This window comes from Plecotus auritus, assembly GCF_963455305.1.
Source record: "Plecotus auritus genome assembly, chromosome: 1".
NCBI lineage: Eukaryota > Metazoa > Chordata > Mammalia > Chiroptera > Vespertilionidae > Plecotus > Plecotus auritus.
The window spans coordinates 216,961,131-216,978,650 of NC_137770.1; the positions used below are offsets into that span (position 1 = coordinate 216,961,131).

At 39.1% G+C, this 17,520-nt stretch overlaps 1 protein-coding gene across 5 annotated transcripts in view; it reads left to right on the plus strand.

The window, feature by feature from the left end:
- Positions 1-17,520, plus strand: part of FRYL (FRY like transcription coactivator) — a 262,703-nt gene that overhangs the window by 163,404 nt on the left and 81,779 nt on the right. For all 5 annotated transcript variants that reach the window (XM_080646343.1, XM_080646344.1, XM_080646340.1 and 2 more), the window contains 10 exons: positions 2,031-2,202; positions 3,027-3,159; positions 5,291-5,398; positions 7,837-8,074; positions 8,947-9,132; positions 9,617-9,703; positions 11,301-11,569; positions 14,477-14,672; positions 15,494-15,618; positions 17,090-17,147. In XM_080646343.1, the coding sequence (XP_080502469.1) occupies positions 2,031-2,202; positions 3,027-3,159; positions 5,291-5,398; positions 7,837-8,074; positions 8,947-9,132; positions 9,617-9,703; positions 11,301-11,569; positions 14,477-14,672; positions 15,494-15,618; positions 17,090-17,147 (1,572 nt within the window). The remainder of the gene's footprint in view (positions 1-2,030; positions 2,203-3,026; positions 3,160-5,290; positions 5,399-7,836; positions 8,075-8,946; positions 9,133-9,616; positions 9,704-11,300; positions 11,570-14,476; positions 14,673-15,493; positions 15,619-17,089; positions 17,148-17,520) is intronic.

Genomic DNA, 17,520 nt, shown 5'->3' on the forward strand with positions numbered 1-17,520 from the left:
TAAAGACGAGTAAAGCTTAAAACTTGAATCTTATTTAGGTAACAACAGATCTTTTAATAGAAGTTTCATTTTCTCCATGGATTCCAGTGAGCTGTCTTGCTTTAGAGACCACTGGTGCAGGTCAGAGATAACGGCAGCTTGGGCTGAGACAGTATGGTGCAGATAGGGAGAATATCATTTACTGAGAAAAGAAACATTGGGAAAGATTGATTTGGGGGGGGAAGTGCATTTGGTTTGAACATATTAAATCTGAGACGTCTTTTTGACATCAAGTAGGTGATTAAAGTGCTGTAAATACGTGCAGTTGCTTTGGGAGAGAGAACATGATGGTAGGAGAAGGAAGTCTAATATTTAATATCAGGTAAAGGAGGCTAAGCCTGAAATGCAGCACAGGGACACAGCCAGCAGTGGCACAGGTGTACCAAGGGAGGAAATGTTTCAGGAAAGAACAGTGTCCCGTGCTGCTAAAGTCACAGGATGCAGGGAAAGTGCCCACTGTTGTGAACAATATGGTCATTAACCGTTGAGAGTTGCTTCAGGGAAGTATTCTGGGAGGGCTTATTAAGATAATGGAGTACAGTTAATAGAAATGCGGTATATTCAGTTGAAAGGGAAATGTTGAATGTGCAAGAAAAGAGATAATCCTATCTAATAAAAGTGTAATATGCAAATTGACTGTCACACCAAGACACAAGATGGCTGCCCCCATGTGGACACAAGATGGCCACCACAAGATGGCCTGCAGGGGAGGGCAGTTGTGGGAAATTAGGGGTGACCAGGCCAGCAGAGGAGGGCAGTTGGGGGTGACAAGGCCGGCAGAGGAGGGCAGTTGAGGGAGACCAGGTCTGCAGGGGAGGGCAGTTGTGGGCAATCAGGCCAGCAGGGAGGGCAGTTAGGGGTGACCGGGCCAGCAGAGGAGGGCAGTTGGGGGAGACCAGGCCAGCAGGGGAGGGAAGTTGGGGGGGGGGGAGGACAGTTGTGGGGGACCCAGGCCTGCAGGGGAGGGCAGTTTGGGGAGACCAGGTCTGCAGGGGAGGGCAGTGTGAGTGATCAGGCCAGCAGTGAGGGCAGTTAGGGGTGACCGGGCCAGGAGAGGAGGGCAATTGGGGAGGACCAGGCCTGCAGGGGAGGACAGTTGGGGGGGACGAGGCCTACAGGGGAGGACAGTTAGGGGCGACCAGACTGGCAAGGGAGGACAGTTAGGGGTGACCAGGATGGCAGGGGAGGGCAGTTAGGGGCAGTCAGGCCAGCCAGGGAGCATTTAGGCGTCAACCAGGCTGACAGGGGAGTGGTTAGGGGATGATCAAGCTGGCAGGCAGAAGTGGTAAGGGGCAATCAGGCAGAGGCAGGCGAGTGGTTGGGAGCCAGCAGTCCTGGATTGTGAGAGGGATGTCCGACCGCCCGTTTAGGCCCGATCCCAGTGGGATCGGGCCTAAACGGGCGGTCGGACATCCCTCAAGGGGTCCCAGATTGGAGAGGGTGCAGGCCTGGCTGAGGGACAACCCTCCCCCCGCCACCCCACCCACCCCCATGCACAAATTTCGTGCACCGGGCCTCTAGTCAATAGTATAATTTCCCAAAAATGTTAAGTCAGATAGCATTCTAAAGCTAGAAAGACCAACCCTCCCACGCCCCCTCAACTCTAATAAGAGCAAAGGAGAGGAAGAAGAAGTGCAGATATAAGTGCACTGGTGTGTGTGAGAGTGAGAGTTTGAAGAAAGTTGGTTTTTTCTTTCTGTGAAGCAGGAGAAGAGAGGGGAAGGGAGAGAGGAGGAGGAGAGTTGAGGACAGATGGAAAAGGTTTGAAATAAACTTTATAGCGAGAGAGGAGAGCCAGTTGACCTCTGAAGTGCGTGGGTGGCATTTGGGAATCTGACATTAAAGCACACTTAAGTGCCTGGATTGGTTAAAAAACGTTAAGCAGAAAGCTTAGTTTTCCTGTACCCCAGTATTATTTGACGAGATATTTTTAACATGAACAAAATATTGGCTGAAAGTCCGCTTTAATTTTGAAAACTTTTTCTCCACAGAGAATGAACATAGGCCTCCGAGTCTTCCTGGTGATAGCGGACAGCTTGCAGCAGAAAGATGGAGAGCCACCAATGCCAACAACAGGAATTATTCTTCCTTCAGGAAACACTCTTCGTGTGAAGAAAATTTTTCTCAATAAAACCTTGACAGATGAAGAAGCAAAAGTCATAGGTTAGTGTTAACTCAAATAAATAAAACAGCTTGTTGATACAGTTTAATATGCTTTTGTGGCAGTTTAGATTGAATCTAAAACATACATATTTACCTATTATGGTTATTCCAGTATACGGAGTGATTAAAAAATGAATACATTTTTTATAATATACATAAGTTGTCAGGTTAAAAGTCTCCTGTTTAAAGCTTTATTTTCTTACATGACAGTATTTACTGCATTTCATTCTTCCTTCAAATTTTAGTTCTCTGCATAACTTTTACATATACTAAAGCCAATCATCGGGGAGAAGAGTATATCACAGTCGAAATGCCTTCTTTTGCAACAATGATAAGCTACTGTCTTTTTTTTATTATTATTGAATTTGTTGGGTGACACTGGTTAACAAAATTATACAGGTTTCAGGTGCACAGTTCCACAACACTTCATCTGTACACATTATTTTGTGTTCACCACCCCAAATCAAGTCTCCGTCCATCACCATTTATCCCCCTATATTCTCCTCCACCTCCCCAATCCTCCTTCCTCCCGGCAGTCACCACACTGTTGTCTGTGTCTGTGAATTTTTTTAATCTTTTTATTTTCTGTTTTGCTCAATCCCTTCACACACACACACACACACACACACACACGCACACGCGCGCGCACACACACACACACACACACACACACACACACACACACCACCTCCCGACAGCTGTCAGTCCGCTCTGATTAAGAGGCGCTTATTTTTACAGAAAAGGAATTGTAACTATTCCTTATTTAATTTCTAACATTTTTTAACTGCGGTGTTTCCCCCCCCCCCCCCCCCCGCCCCCCCCAGGAATGTCAATTTACTATCCTCAAGTGAGAAAAGCATTAGATAGCATTCTCAGACATTTGGACAAAGAAGTTGGGAGGCCAATGTGTATGACTAGTGTGCAGATGTCTAATAAGGAGCCTGAAGATATGATTACGTACGTAGTAAATTAATTCTTTCCATTGCTATTTCAGTTTTTGTAAAGAGTATGGATGGTTGATTCGTGCTTACCTGTTTTGTTCCTTTCTCTCTGCGAGTTCTTCTGTATTGCCATCTGCTGTGGTTATTAATGCAGTGGTTCCTTCCACCTGCCAAGTTTTGTCCTTTAGTCTAGATAGCAAAAGGCGTCCTGGATTCTCAGTCTAGTTTGTTGTCAGTGACAAAGCCCTGCTCTTACTCTGTGAGTGATAGGTAAATCCTCGTTGCCTCAGATGTGTGCGGACTGAGTGGCTTATTAAGTCAGACCCATGCTCTTATTTCTAGGGCCCTGATAAACAAAAAGAAACCTGAAAATCTCCTGGGAACCAGGGGTGCAGAGGAAGAATGTATGAGCAGTTTCTCTGAAACAGTACTTCACCCCTGCCCACTCTAGCCCTGTCGCTGCTTGTCATCCCAGCATCTTTTTTCCGGATCAGGGATTTCCTCCTCAAGAGAATATGGTTTATGGCAATAACTTCCTTCACTGGCTAAGATATATCTACATATTCTGTATAAGGGACAGCATTTCTCAGATATTAATGTCTGCATTCCAGGTCTTAGATGACCAAATTGGACACTGGATCTCTCAATGTAATTCATATACAGTTATTATCCACCAGTGTGTAATAATATCTCGGAATTTCTCTGATGTGAAGCTTTCCCTGCGTTATTTCATCACAACCCCTCTCCTCATTTATGTCGATACGTTTGCCCTCCCCACGCTCCTCTGGCTGCGTATGTCGAGGCCCCAGCGATGGCAGCATGGCCCAGTCGGCCGTCCTTCTGTGACTCCACCAGTGCTCGCTTCTGACAACCGCACTTTTCCTTCCTTGGCCCCACTTTAATCTCTGTTGACGAGTTTCCTCTTCTGAGCATTCGTTTTTGTGAAATGCCACCTGAGTTTATCACTGGAGACAAGTGAGCAGCACAACTACACACTTGGCCGTCTGTGTGTGAACCAGATAACAGGCCGGCAGTGACTAGTCATGGCAGGATGTGGAGAAAGTGACGTGGTTAGTCACCGACTAAGGTGCTCATCTGTTAAGTATGTCATGATTGGTGGACTGAAGAGCTAACAGGGAAACCTTTTTATGCAATTACTTAAAGTTAATGTGTGGGAACTGAAGACTGAACCATGCTGGGACTGGTATTATTTAACTACTAGTAAATTGTGGTTACCAAAGCTCATGCATATTGGAACCATGGAAAGAGACAACTGACTATATCAAATTTATCTGAAAATCGGTAGCAAATCCCACAGTAACAAATAAGGGCCTAAAATATTTAAATCATCCAAATTCTTTTCTACATAAGAATTAATTTTCTAGGCCAACTGAAGAGCTATTTGGATAAGTTAACTAAAAGCCTCATCTTCAAATATAGACCAAAATAAAAACCAGTATATTAAAATGTTAGACATTTAAAGTAAATAAAACCATTGAGTAACTAGAATTAAATACAGAGATTTAAATTGTATCAAGCCTCTGAAGGAACCAGATGAATTTCAAAAATGAACACATTTTATTATATAAAAATTTTAAGTGTGCGTATGTGTGTGTGTGTGTTGAAGTAAAATAAAAAGACAAGAACAAACCATAGCAACATAGTGGTATATGTTTTATAAGAACCTTGTTAGTAAATTATATTAAATAAAATTTTTTTGTTAATTTTGTAGGCTCCCACATAACCAATGTCTGATTATTTAATATCAGTATTATTGTATAATAATTATTTACTAAGATTCAATATTAGTTAAATTATATTTAATTAAATTTAATTATTAATTTGAAATAATTGTATTAAAAACAATGTAATGTATATTCATTATTTAAACCGAATCGTTCCTATGATTGTTTTACAATTACTGAAAACCTTTTTTGTTTACTGTGTTTTTCCTAGAATTGTCTCTGTATTCTTTTGTCCATTTATAAACTAACAATCATTTACTGAATGTATATGTGCTCTTTTTTATATTAAATACATTAAACTTTCTGGGGTGGGCTCCTGTTTTCTGTAATTATTTTTCCAACTTTTCTTCCATTTCCCAGCATATGTAATATACTTAAGTCCTGTTGTGACATATTTTTCAGGGGGGAAAGAAAACCCAAAATTGATTTGTTTAGAACTTGTATTGCTGCTATTCCAAGGTTGATTCCTGACGGTATGAGCAGAACTGACCTCATCGAACTGTTAGCAAGGTAAAGGAGAATCACTGTTCGCTATGTTGGTTTGTATCTCTTTTGATCCCTTTAAATTTCAAACCAGCCTGCTACTATTATCACTAAAAGCTAATGATATAGACATTTAATCCTTGGTCTGATTTACTTTCTAAACTCCCGTTTTGTCTTTCATGTTTTGTTAAACATGTTCTCCCCATTCGTGTTTAACTTTTAAAGTTCTTTTATATTCCCTTGCAAAGGCCATTTTTTCAACTCCCTCACTTTCTATCTGGTAATATTTCCTGGGATTTATAAAACACGTTATCCCTTAACCTGGGTGTTATCCGTGTATGATGATACGGATTAGGCAATTAATTTTTTGTTGACTCCCACCATCATTTCTGTGGCACCTAGGGTGGCGGCCAAGTCTCATTTTCACTTGTTTCTTCTATTGCATTGCCCACAGGGTTGAAGTTTTGGTTTCCCTTTGCTCTATTAGCATGGCATAGATCTAAAAAATAAGCAAATAACGTGAACCAAGCTTAAATATTAGCTTTCAGAACTAATTGTAAGTTGAGGTGGTGGCCTGCTGAAAACCTGCTTTGTTGATGTAGTTAAGAATTCCCTAGGTAAGGGGTTCCCTCGATCGTGAATATTTTAGGGTTTGCAGATCTTGTGATCTCTGGCACAGCTGCTCATCTCTGCCTTTGTAGCTCAGAAGCAGCTGTAGCCAACCTGTGAAAGAGAGGGCCTGAGCATTCCATTAGGTACCCACCAGAGTGAAATTGCATCTATAATCGGCCACACTGGCAGCATCTAGTGAAGGAGCAAATGTCTGAACAATGAATGCCGGCTTGCTTTCCTATTTCCTTTGCTTCTTTCCCCTATGACATATATTCACTGATTAATTTACTTCAGCAGAAAGAAGGCTTCTAGGGTCTGGTCTGTTTTGTCCCCTGTTCCTCTTATTTGCAATTGTGATGTCCAGATCTCGTGTACCTAAAAAGGAAGCAAGCAATTCAACAGATCAGATATGCTTGTAAATGTGTAGACCTGTATGCTGGCTCTCAGGCAGGTGCATGACTTCCCCTGCCTTAAATGAGCCAGGCTACATTGCTATTCTCCTCATGCATCTATACTCTGAGTCTCTGAGGTTAGGTGTAAGATGACGTGTACACATTCGTGGATTAAGGGATGTTGAAGTAACCTTTAAAGCCGGCATCATATAGTCAGTCACTCTCCTCTCCCACAGTTAGCTCCCTGGGGGCCACTATCAGACACAGCTCCGGGCTCAAGACCCTTAAGCTGGCCCATGTGACACTTCTGATGAGCTGCCGCCACTGCTGCTGCTCTGGGCTGACTCCCACGTCGGTCTCGCTGTGATGCATTTCCCCTGCAGTCTCATTGTCGCCAGAGGCTGGCTCAGTGAAGGCCAGTCCTGGTTCCGCAGGGTGAAGGCTGTTCCCTCCTTTCATCAAAGCCACCCAGCTTTCCTCCTCTGTCACTGAGGATAACGCCAGCATCCCGCTTCCCAAGCATGTCATTGTGGCATATTTTTAAATGTTACCTGCTTTTCTTTTTCATTCAGGCTGTTTCTAACTGATGCATTTGTCATGATGGTCAGTCTCTAAACAATCCTCCTCAGGCCCAAATCAGAAACATACTCATATGATGTTATATACTGCAGCCATCTTTTCTCTGTGTGTTTTCCTAATCATTCTTTTATGTTCTGTTAAAGTCCTTTAACTTCTATCATGTTCATGTCCCCATATGGTTTCGATGTCTTTAAAAGGCAATTTTATATAGCCTCTCCTCTAATTTGTTTAGCCTTAACACTGTCGTTAGGGGCTTAGGTGTTAGTTTGAAAATGTTTTATTTTTCTAGGTATACTACTTTTATAAGGTTACTACTAAATTTATGCTCATTCTCACCTTCAAGAAATATTCCTGTTAAATTGATTCCATCTTTTTTTTGTTTATTTCCTTTCTTACAATCAGCCAGCTTATATTTAACAATAATCTCAGCACATGAAAGGAATGAGAGAGATAAATCACATTCTTCCCAGTGATAGTAAAGGACTGAATAAATGTGAGATGGTGCTAAGATATTATATGATTGCATATAATTATTGACTGATTAGGGGATAACATTGTATCTTAAGAATTAAAGAATTTTTAAATATAATGCTGATATGGCAATCAGGATTTTTCTAAGTATGGCATTTGCATTATGATCAAATTATTCTGAGTTATAGTACAAATACCAACTAGTATTAGTAGGTTGATATGAATTTAAACAAATGAATATAGACTTGCATAGGAATGGATATAACACAAAAAGTGAACATTGGTTTCTGTCTTCATACTCCATGCAAACCAATTAAGAGGCCATGTTTACTAAGTTCTTAGTTTTAAGATGCAGGTGATAAAACTACTTGGAAGGTTTGGGGTTTGCTGACGGACCTTTGTTCCTGGCAGGCTCACGGTTCACATGGATGAAGAGCTGCGTGCTCTCGCTTTCAATACTCTGCAGGCTCTCGTGCTCGATTTTCCAGATTGGCGGGAGGACGTGCTTTCAGGATTTGTCTATTTCGTTGTCCGTGAAGTGACTGACGTCCATCCCACACTTCTTGATAATGCTGTAAAGATGTTGGTACAATTAATCAACCAGTGGAAACAGGCAACCCAAATGCACAACAAAAACCAGGACTCACAGGTACCCTCTTCTTTTGTGTGGTCCCTTGGGATGTGGACCAACAGTGTTAATGTATCAAACCCTAAATGTTTAATTCATTTTATTCATTTTCAAAGTGTTTATAATCCCTGAAACTGAGTTCTCCTGTAGTTCATATCTTAAGTACATCATCTTTTGTGTCTAACCTTCCTTTGATAACAGTGAGTTTTGTACGAACATAGGTAGTAGAGGCAATTCTAGTTCAGATTTAGGTTGTTTCCAGTGTATTTAAAGCTGGTACAATAAAAAACGCGGGTAGCCTTTCATTAGAGTTATTTGATTGTTTTGTCCTTGGCACCAGTCCCTATTTCTCATATACAGTTTGTGTCCTTCTTAACCATTAAAGGTGCCCAAATTATTGATTTATGATAATGTGTAAGTCATAGAACCTTGGATTTTAGAACTGGATCATAAGCCAACCCAGCTTCCCAGCCTTTAATGAGCATCTAAATCACCAGGGGCCTGACAATCCATTTGTAACAAGTTCCCAGGTGATAACCGCTGCTGGGCCTCCGCTCTGAGTACAAAGGATACAATCCAGTCCCCTCACACCCCACATAGAAATGTCAGCCCAAGAGTGACTAATAGTGTCAGCTCCAAGGTGACAAAGTAGCCACTGAATGATAGAGGTGAGATACAGAATTCTTGTTTAGACTGCCGGTTACTGGTAAGTGCTTCTTCCTCCACTGTGTACACTGTTAACATTTTTATAAAGTCAAGATCATTTAAATTGCTTGAGCTGAGACAGGCTTGTAGCCATAATTTCTATGATTTACTTTACTCTTAGTTGTTTTACTAGAATGTCTGTAAATACATTTTGAAATTTCATTTTTAACTTCTATTTCTTTTTCAAGCATGGTCTAGCTAATGGCGCTTCTCACCCCCCTCCTCTGGAAAGGAGCCCGTATCCCAGTGTATTCCATGTGGTCGAAGGGTTTGCTCTCGTCATTCTCTGTAGCAGCCGGCCTGCCACGAGGAGATTGGCCGTCAGTGTCCTTAGAGAAATACGGGCTTTATTTGCACTTTTGGAAATACCCAAGGTAAGATTTAGATACTTCATTTACTTCCCTAATGAAAATACTAAAAAACTATCCTTCTGTCTATCTTTATTACATTTCTGTTACAACCATGCAAGTATAACTTACTCCATAACAAAGTCTTTTTGACCCACCTCAATTCCATTTGTAACCAGTAGTGCTAAAGTGAATGTAAATATTTATTTAAATTTGGCTACTTTTCTTAAACATTCTTAAATTTCGCCCGGCTGGTGTGGCTCCGTTGAGCATCGTCCCATGAACCAGGAAGTCATGGTTCGATTTCTGATCAGGGCACATGCCCAGGTTTCCTATTCCATCCCCAGGAGGGGGCGTGCAGGAGGCAGCCGATTGATGTTTCTCTCTCATGGATGCTTCTATCTCCCTCTTCCTCTCTCTCAAATCAATTTATTTAACATATTTATTTAACAATTTATTTAACAAATCAACATATTTAAATTGTTTTAGACATATGTTGTCTTTTTTATAGGGCGATGATGAATTAGCCATAGATGTGATGGACAGGCTGAGCCCATCCATTCTTGAGAGCTTCATACATCTCACGGGGGCCGATCAGGTAACTGCAGTGTTTTTTTGTAACTGTAATGTACTGCAATGCAGGGATTGTAATGAATGAATGCTGTCCAGTTTTGTTTTAGAACCTAAGTCACATATATACATGAATTTTCTTTACAAATGTACTGCATTAGAAAGTATTTTTAAAAACTGTACTTTAAAAATAAAAAATACTTTTTAAAAAGTGGCACACAATAAAAAACAATAGTTGCAGTGATTTATTTCTATGGTTGGTTAGTATACATCCCCATAGCAATAAAAATATTTTATCTTTGTAAAATTCCAGTCTTTTTGATCTAAGAAGTTCCTCTTAAATCTAATGTTACTGTTGACTATTTTTTTCTCTTTGTTATGGCATGTAATATTTTATATATATATATATATATATGTTCATATATATATATATATACACACACACACACACACACATATATATACATATATATATGTATATATATATATATATATACTGTTTAAATTACTATGGAAAAATTTTGTTGAAATTTGGAGCAAAAATTTGCACTCTATTTTCAATAAATGTATTTGTTTAGTTTGCCACATAAGTTTAAATTCAATGTAGTATTTTATGCTAGTCATAATGTAATTTGTCTCATTAAAATGAAGAAAAAACTGTATTTTTTACATTACTAAGAAATCGTGTGCAAACTTGCTTAGTTGAGTTTGAATTTTAAATAAAAGTCATATATTAAGATTTCAAGATTGATGTAAGAGTAACTATTAGACTTTACTACCTGACATTCTTTTTATTCCTGTTTTGGAAAGCATGGACCGACCAGAGGTTTATGTGCTTTCTGCATAACACTTGGTTTTCACAACTCACAGATTATGTATAACCAAGGGAGATAATAAGAAAACTTTATAAATATAAGAGATGGTTATAAATCTGTACAATTTCAAGAATTCTGTTTTCGATGATTAACCTGAATTATGCCAACAAAAAGAGTAGTGGATGGCTCTCTTTTAGTGCCTAAAGCAGTGCCTGGCTCTTAGTGGGTGCTTTATAAATATCACTTGAATGATGGAGTAAATTGAGTCTCTGTTCAGCTTAAGGCTCCATTTTTGTGGTTTAAATGGCATCTAATTTGTTCTGAAGGTAAATCTTTCTCTTCAGTATAAGATCCCAGAATATTACTGAGCAAATATTTATGAATATGCACCCCTGGAGAGGAGCCCATTTTCCAGTCTGTTCCACTTAATCTGTAGAGCACGTCAGCATGAAAGTCAATAGTTTGTTTTGGGGCTCTCTACCTGCTGCAGTACACCCACAAAAATTGCATAGTCATATATGAATTATGTAAGTAGTGGTCCTCAACCTTTTAGTTTTGTAGATCCTTTCGAGAATAATGAAGACTATGGAATCTCTCTCCAGAAAAACACATGTAGGCACATGCACGCAAACCCTTAAGTCCAATTTCAGGAATTCACTACTCTCTTATGTCCATCTTGGAGCTCATATTAACCTGCTTTAGATCCTCTGTTTTTGAAACTAGCAGCAGGCCGCTTGCAGTTGAAAGCAGTTCATGTGGCAGAACTTCAGTCATGAAGTGTACAGTAATCAATGCTTTCTCTCTCCCTAGACTACTCTGCTGTATTGCCCTAGCTCGATAGATTTACAGACATTAGCAGAATGGAATTCTTCTCCTATCAGCCACCAGTTTGATGTGATTAGTCCATCACACATATGGATATTTGCACATGTGACCCAAGGCCAGGACCCATGGATTATAAGTCTGTCCAGTTTTTTAAAGCAAGAAAACCTTCCCAAACATTGCTCTGCAGCTGTGAGCTATGCTTGGATGTTTGCATACACAAGACTTCAGTTGTTGTCCCCGCAGGTTGATATAAAGTAAGTGATTTTCCTAGTGTGTTTTATTGTGTTTTTTTAAATTTCTTTATTGATTAAGGTAGTACATATGTGTCCTTATTCCCCCATTACCCCCCACCTCCCATTCATGCCCCCACCCCCCTGTTGTCTGTGTCCATTGATTAGGCTTATATGCATGCATATAAGTCCTTTGGTTGATCTCTTCCCCCTTACTCCCACCCTCCCCTACCTTCCCTGAGGTTTGACGTTCTTATTGATGTTTCTCTGTCTCTGGGTGTATTTTTGTTCATCAGTTAATGTTGTTCATTATATTCCACAAATGAGTGAGATCATGTGATATTTATCTTTCTCTGCCTGGCTTATTTCACTTAGCATAATGCTTTCCATCTACATCCACGTTGTTGCAAATGGTAAGAACTCCTTCTTTTTTACCGCAGCGTAGAATTCCATTATGTAGATGTACCACAGTTTCTTAATCCACTCATCTACTGATGGGCACTTGGGCTGTTTCCAAATCTTAGCTATGGTGAATTGTGCTGCTATGAACATAGGGGTGCGTATATCCTTTCTGATTGGTGTTTCTAGTTTCTTGGGATATATTCCTAGAAGTGGGATCACTGGGTTAAATGGGAGTTCCATTTTCAGTTTTTTGAGGAAACTCCATACTGTTCTCCACAGTGGCTGGACCAGTCTGCATTCCCACCAGCAATGCACAAGGGTTCCTTTTTCTCCGCATCCTCGCTAACACTTGTTGTTTGTTGATTTGTTGATAATAGCCATTCTGACAGGTGTGAGATGGTACTGCATTGTTGTTTTGATTTGCATCTCTTGGATGATTAGTGACTTTGAGCATGTTTTCCTATGTCTCTTGGCCTTCTGTCTTCTTTCGAAAAGGGTCTATTTAGATCAGTTGCCCATTTTTTGATTGGGTTGTTTATCTTCTTTTTATTAAGCTGCATGAGTTCCCTGTAAATGTTGGAGATTAAACCCTTATCGTTGATATCATTGGCAAATATGTTCTCCCATGCAGTGGGCTTTCTTGTTGTTTTATTGATGGTCTCCTTTGCTGTGCAAAAGCTTTTTATTTTGATGTAGTCCCATTTGTTTATTTTTTCTTTAGTTTCCATTGCCCTAGGAGCAGAATCAGTGAAGAAATTGCTTCGGCATATGTCAGAGATTTTTCTGGCTGTGGATTCCTCTAGTATTTTTATGGTTTCTCGTCGTATGTTTAAGTCCTTGATCCATTTTGAGTTTATTTTTGTGTATGGTGTAAGTTGGTGGTCTAGTTTCATTTTTTTGCATGTATCTGTCCAATTTTCCCAACACCATTTATTGAAGAGACTGTCTTGACTCCATTGTATGTTCATGCCTCCTTTGACAAATATTAATTGAGCATAGTGATTTGGGTCGATTTCTGGGTTCTCTATTCTATTCCATTGATCTCTATGTCTGTTCTTGTGCCAGTACCAGGCAGTTTTGAGAACAGTGGCTTTGTAATACAGCTTCAAATCTGGTATTGAGATCCCCCCTACTTTGTTCTTCTTTCTCAGGATTGCTGTGGATATTCGGGGTCCTTTTTTATTCCCAATTAATTTTTGGAGAGTTCTTTCTAGGTCTGTGAAATATGCCATTGGTATTTTAATGGGAGTGCATTGAATCTATAGATTGCTTTGGGTAGTATGGACATTTTAATGATGTTGATTCTCCCCATCCATGAACATGGTATGTTCTTCCATCTGTTTATGTCTTCCTCTATCTCTTTTTTCAGTGTCCTGTAGTTTTCCGCATATAGGTCTTTTACCTCCTTAGTTAAGTTTATTCCTAGGTATCTTAATTTTTTTGGTGTGATGGTAAATGGGATTGCTTTTTTAGTCTCTCTTTCTGTAAGTTCACTATTGGTGTATAGAAATGCCATAGATTTCTTGGCGTTAATTTTGTATCCTGCTACATTGCCGAATTCATTTATTAAGTCTATTAGTTTTTTGATGGAGTCTTTCGGGTTTTTTATGTACAATATCATGTCATCTGCAAATAAGGACAGCTTTACTTCTTCTTTCCAATTTGGATGCCTTTTATTTCTTCCTCTTGTCTAATTGCAATGGCTAATACTTCCAGTACTATGTTGAACAGGAGTGGTGAGAGTGGGCATCCCTGTCTTGTTCCTGTGTGTATATGTTTTTGGTATTTCTATGTACCTATATAGATTCTCAGATATTGTGTATTGGGTGTTTTTTTGTTTGTTTGTTTTAGTGAAGATTGACACTTTTCACCTTGTGTAACATTTATGACCTTACCTTATTTAAGTCTCCCCTAATTACCATATTTTAAATTATTAGACCCTCTTGTACCACCACTTCCTATCTCACCATTTGCTCTATTCTTCGTCATTAAACTTAGCACCATCTGACATTATTTTTTGTTTTATTTTTTTAAATCTCACCTGAGGATATTTTTCCATTGATTTTTAGAGAGAGTGGGAGGGAGAGGGAAAGACAGAGAGAAACATCAATGTGAGAGAAACACATTGATCGGTCGCCTCCTGCACACGCCCTGACCAGGCGGGGAGGGGCCTGCAACCAAGGTATGTGCTCTTGACCAGAATCAAACCTGGGACCCTTTGGTCCGCAGGCCGACGCTCTCTCCACTGAGCCAAACCGGCTAGGGCCTGACGTTGTTTTATTTGTTCTTCATTGTGTATCTCCCCCAGCAAACACGTCGGTAATGGGTGTTTCAGGTTTTTGTTCTTGTTTTTACTGCTGTCACAAGTGCCCCTAACACTTTCTAACATGCTAAGGACACTGTGGATGACTTAATGGACTTGTATATGTGCTTTACTCACCTTCATAGCCCCTAGCATTAGTTTTCTTAAAAATTTCAAAATATGTTGTGTTATCTGTTTCGTTTGTTTGTTTTCGTTGTTTTCCTCAGTAGCCCCATCAATGCTAAGAAAGTGAATACGACCACGAGCAGTGACTCGTACGTGGGCCTGTGGAGAAATTACCTGCTCTTGTGCTGCAGCGCAGCCTCGTCCGCGGCAGCGTCTCCGTCTGCGGGGTCCGTGAGGTGCTCTCCTCCTGAGACGCTGGCGTCCACTCCCGACAGCGGCTACAGCATAGATTCTAAAGTAAGCGTGCCAGGTCCGCCCCGCATCAGGGGCCACAGGAGTCACGTGTCAGACTGTCTTTTCCAGGACCATAAACTAAGCTGGTTGAAAAAGTGTAGTTGTTACTTGCACTGATAATGGAAAAAAAAACAACAAACAAACGAGTTCAGTAAATCCCATTACTGCTTTAATGGAGTCCTGGTTCGAATAAAAAAACTAAATGTAGTTTTTCTTCACAGAAAAGGGGCCATGCTCATTAAAGTCATCAGAATGGATATTTTTTAAGTCGTTTTCGTCCCTGTTTTCCCTGATTTCATTTTCCATAGTTCTCACACTTCTTAGTATCCAAAAGGAATGATTTAAATGATTAAATATCTTTTTGAATTTCCCTAAATTACGCAGTGATACAAATGACACTTGACAAGAACAGTTTCATCTAGTCTTCATGGCATGACAAAAAATATTATGAGGTGGCTGGAGGAAACAGAAAACATAACACGTGGGGGTCCACTTCAACACCAAGGACTCTTTTAGAAGTAATTTTGTTCCACTCATTTTTGGAACAAAAAACATAGGCTCTGTGATGGAGGGAGTCCGCCTGTTATCTGATGGTGAGAGTCGGAGAGACCCTCAAAGCCCAGTACCGTTAATGAACTTGCAGTGAATCGTTGCATAAAGTGTGGAGATGTTTAGGTATGTGCACCACAGGTGGATTCTGAAGCCCGTTCATTCTGAAATTTTATTTATCCATTGTCCTTGGCCAAATAGTGTTGAAATGTCCAATTATTTAGTTAGATGTACTATCATTAGCGGGTGCTATAAATACATATATTTTTTTCCAGATTGTTGGAATCCCATCCCCTTCATCCTTGTTTAAGCACATAGTTCCAATGATGCGCTCTGAGAGCATGGAAATCACAGAGTCCCTTGTTCTAGGCCTTGGCAGGACCAACCCAGGAGCTTTTAGGTAATTATCTGTATATGTTTTCTCCGTGCACGAAGAACATAAATGTGGCTGCAGGGAGGCGGGGGGCAGTGGAGTACTTATCAGGAGAGTCACTTACCAGTCCTTTTACTGGTTAATTGGCCATGTAACACTGAACAAGTCATTTAACTTATTTGAGCCTTTATTTTTCCATTTTGATTGAGGAAATAAGATTTTTACCTTACTTACTTCGCAGAATGATTATGAAAATCAAATATTTACTATGTATAAATATGTCCCGGAAATAAAATGCTATTTAAATCTTAAAATTCCTACCGAATTTATTTACACAGTGATTCTACTAACTTATAAACTCAATCTATTGGTTAAAACGATAGTTTTCTTCCCTCTTAAGAGAATTGAATTATTTTTACAAGTAATATTGACACACATATTTTACATAATTCTTGATGTTTTTTATTATAAATGAAGCAAATCCTTCGTTTTTGCCCGAAGATCTGCTTTATTATTGCCTTCTAGGCTCTGGATTTATTGTTTTGAGATTATCCTCCATTGATATGAGGTGGTATTTGATGTTTTGCCTCCAAGATGATATGCATAATAGAGACTAAATTGTAATATGTGAGGTGTGGGAATAGCATTCATTAAAAATGAAATTTTGGAAGATTATTTTATGACAAGTGGTGCTAGTAGCAAAAAATGGGATACAAAAATGATCTCAGCTTCTTAAAAGCAAAATTCCATAAATAGAAACAATTCTGAGGCAAATACTTTGTGATAGTTTCTATAGATGATAAGATTGTGGATGTGTTTTATTTTCTTCTGCTGCTTTTTCTGTTCTACTAATCTTCTATAACAACCAAATTTTTCATTTTAAATCAGAAAATAAGCAAAGATAAAATTATCATGCTCATGAAGTTTATACCATTTGGCCCATTAATTCCATTTGTAAGAATTAATTCTAAGGAAATAATCAGAAATAAAGACAAAGGTTAATGTACAAAGTTGTTTACTGAGGCAGTATTTATAATAACAGAAATCACATAAAATTTAATGCATCAGTAATATATGAAATGTTAAGGAAAAGTATGATTTCCAACCTATAATAGAATACTGTGAATTGATTAATTGCATATAAAAGTCCTTATGCTAGTACTAAGTAAAGAAAAAAAAAAGGATACCATCATATATATGATAGGGTTTCAACTATGTGAAATGTATGTGGGCTGCAAAATGATTGAACAGAAATGTTGACAGTACTTATTTCTATAAATTCAAGTAAGTGGCCTATACCATTTTTTCTGCTTTCCTAACATTCTACAATGTACAAATTTGTTTTACAACCAAAACAATAAAAATTGTGTTTTAAACAGTAGGATTAGGGTTAACTGTTGTCTATTTACCTCAGTATATTAATATTTACATATTTGTACATGTCAGGTTATATCTGTTCAGCTGTTAATTGAAAGAATGTATATCATTTTTCTTCTAGGGAACTGATAGAGGAATTGCATCCCATAATTAAAGAAGCACTCGAAAGAAGGCCAGAGGTAAACTGTGTAGTTTTTTATTGTTAAATATTTGTTTGGCAAACACTTATTTGTCTTCTGTATTTTACACATTATACCAAAGTTAGAAATTCAGAAGCGAATAAATAAAAGATTATCTATTGTAGTTTTCAACTTTTTTTTTTTTTTTTTTTTTTAAATATACAGACCTCTTCCTTCCCACACAGGAGATCTTATGCAGAAACAAATGGCTCTGGCTGAAGTGAGGACAGTTAGGGTCTAGAGCGGGGTCGGCAAACCTTTTTTGTAAAGGGCAAGATAGTAAATATTTTCAGCTTTTCTGGCCATGCTGTCACTGTTGCAACTACTCAGTTTTGCTGCATAGACACTAAACAAGTGGATATGGCCATATTCC